The sequence below is a fragment of the Colobus angolensis genome, unplaced genomic scaffold (genome assembly GCF_000951035.1).
Source record: "Colobus angolensis palliatus isolate OR3802 unplaced genomic scaffold, Cang.pa_1.0 Scaffold109, whole genome shotgun sequence".
Classification (NCBI taxonomy): Eukaryota; Metazoa; Chordata; class Mammalia; order Primates; family Cercopithecidae; genus Colobus; species Colobus angolensis.
The window spans coordinates 17,855-20,083 of NW_012111919.1; the positions used below are offsets into that span (position 1 = coordinate 17,855).

Genomic DNA, 2,229 nt, shown 5'->3' on the forward strand with positions numbered 1-2,229 from the left:
TTATCCTTAAATCTGTCACTTTTTCTCCCCTCAACTCTGTCCTTTCTGTTTTGTCTTGTCTTGTTCCTTTTTTGAATGGAAGCATGAAGTAAGAAAACCTTATCTGCACTTTCTGTTTCAGCTCCTTTGAATTTGCATTTGAACTCTCTCGGCTGGCCCTCAAGCACAAAACCCCTGAGGTTCATCTCAAATACGCTATGTTCCTGGAGGATGAGGTATGGGTGTGACTTGGACCCTGACCGCAGAGCCCTCTTACTCCATCCCCTAGTGTACTGCTCCTGGGTGTGCATACCCCCAGGCTCATGCCTGCCTGTGATGCCAGTCTCCTTCTCACCATGCACGGCTGACTTGCTCTCCCTGTAGGGGAAATTCGAAGAGGCTGAAGCTGAATTCATCAGAGCTGGTAAACCCAAGGAAGCAGTCCTCATGTGAGTTACCCCATACATTCCTTAATCCTGTTTCCCCAGTCACAGTCCTAGGATCTTTCGTGATTATCTTGACCTTCACTCAAACCTAGAACAAATCAGTGTTACACCCCTCAGTGACATGGCTGTTTGTCTCCCACTACTGGGGCCTCAGTCCTATACTCAGTCTCTCCTCTGTCCCCATCTGGAGGCAGGTTTGTCCATAACCAGGATTGGGAGGCAGCTCAGCGTGTGGCTGAGGCCCACGACCCCGACAGTGTCGCCGAGGTGCTTGTGGGACAGGCCCGGGGGGCCTTGGAGGAGAAGGACTTTCAGAAAGCAGAAGGGCTGCTGCTCCGGGCCCAGAGACCAGGCCTGGCCCTCAATTATTATAAGGTGGGGCACTGGATGCAGGGCCATGAGGGGAGGGGAAGAGGTTCTGAGAGCCCACAGAGAGCCACACTGACCCCTGGTATGAAGAAACATCAGGGAGGTTAGTACTGGGGAGTGGGAAAGACAGGAAAGAGGAAGGAGAAGAGAGGTCCAAGGACCCAGGAGTCTGTGGGCCAGAGCACCTGTGTGGCAGTGGGAAGTGTCTTGCCTGCCTCTGCCCTCTTGATACCTGGAAATCTGAGCAGGAGGCTGGATTATGGAGTGACGCTCTGCGGATCTGCAAGGACTATGTGCCCAGCCAGCTGGAGGCTCTGCAGGAAGAGTATGAGCGGGAAGCTACTAAGAAGGGGGCCAGGTATGAGGCCAGAGGTCCAGGCAGCACTGGCAGGGCTGGGAGGGTCATGAGGCGTGCACAGGATAGAGCACGCTGCTCCCCACCCCCATGCCAAGTCCCAGCGTTCTCATCTCCACAGGGGTGTGGAGGGACTCGTGGAACAAGCTCGACACTGGGAGCAGGCTGGAGAGTACAGCCGTGCTGTGGACTGCTACCTCAAAGTGCGAGACTCTGGGAACAGTGGACTGGCGGAGAAGTGCTGGATGAAGGTGAGGGCAGCAGGCCCTTTCTGGTGTTCCTTCTCCCTAGGCCTCTATTCACACTCAGCTCCACTTCTCACATCTGCAGCTCTTTCCTCTTGTGTCTTTTTCTTTTCAGTCAGGTAGCAGGAATCTGTGGAGTGCCTGCTGGATGATAGAGCCAGAACCTCTGAAGGCTGTAAAAGCGGATATAAGACAGACCCTGACAGCCAAAAGTTAGGGGAGTTAGACCAACACATGGCTCAATATCATATCTGAGTAAAGACTAAAGTGCATGATTTAAAGTAGAATTCAGAGAACGGTGAGATCTCTGTGGGCTAGAGGGGTCAGGAAGCCTCTGTGAAGGAGGAGGGAGGACTTGGATAGGAGCTGGAAGGGCAACTCCATGCACAGGAACTGGCCAGACAGGGAACATGAAAAAAGCTTGGGCTCCGTCTCCCCCACCCAACATTTCCTGAAAAGAAGCCTCCAGCAAATTAAGCCAGGCCAGTATGTGTCATAAATAATAAGACATACTGTATTGGAGAAACCAACAGGATATATACAGTCATATGCCATATAACAACGTTGTAGTCAACAGTAGACCACATGGGTGGGTGTGGTGGCTCACCCCTATAATTGTAGCACTTTGGAAGCCGGGGCGGGTGGATCACTTGAGATGATCCCACGCCTGGCCTTAGATAGGTTCAGTATACAAATACTTACCATTGTGTTATGGTTGCCTACAGTAGTCAGTACAGAAATGTGCTGAACAGGTTTGTAGCCTAGGAGCAATAAGTTCTACGCAACCTCTACCTTGGTGTATAGTAGACTGTACCATCTAGGTTTGTGCTGTGAT

General features: G+C 51.8%; 1 protein-coding gene across 1 annotated transcript in view; it reads left to right on the forward strand.

The window, feature by feature from the left end:
- LOC105518389 (intraflagellar transport protein 172 homolog) overlaps nucleotides 1-2,229 on the forward strand; it is a 25,924-nt gene that overhangs the window by 16,997 nt on the left and 6,698 nt on the right. The window contains exons 12-16 of the mRNA XM_011951370.1: nucleotides 122-215; nucleotides 364-428; nucleotides 620-800; nucleotides 1,043-1,152; nucleotides 1,271-1,400. Coding sequence (XP_011806760.1) covers nucleotides 122-215; nucleotides 364-428; nucleotides 620-800; nucleotides 1,043-1,152; nucleotides 1,271-1,400 — 580 coding nt within the window. The remainder of the gene's footprint in view (nucleotides 1-121; nucleotides 216-363; nucleotides 429-619; nucleotides 801-1,042; nucleotides 1,153-1,270; nucleotides 1,401-2,229) is intronic.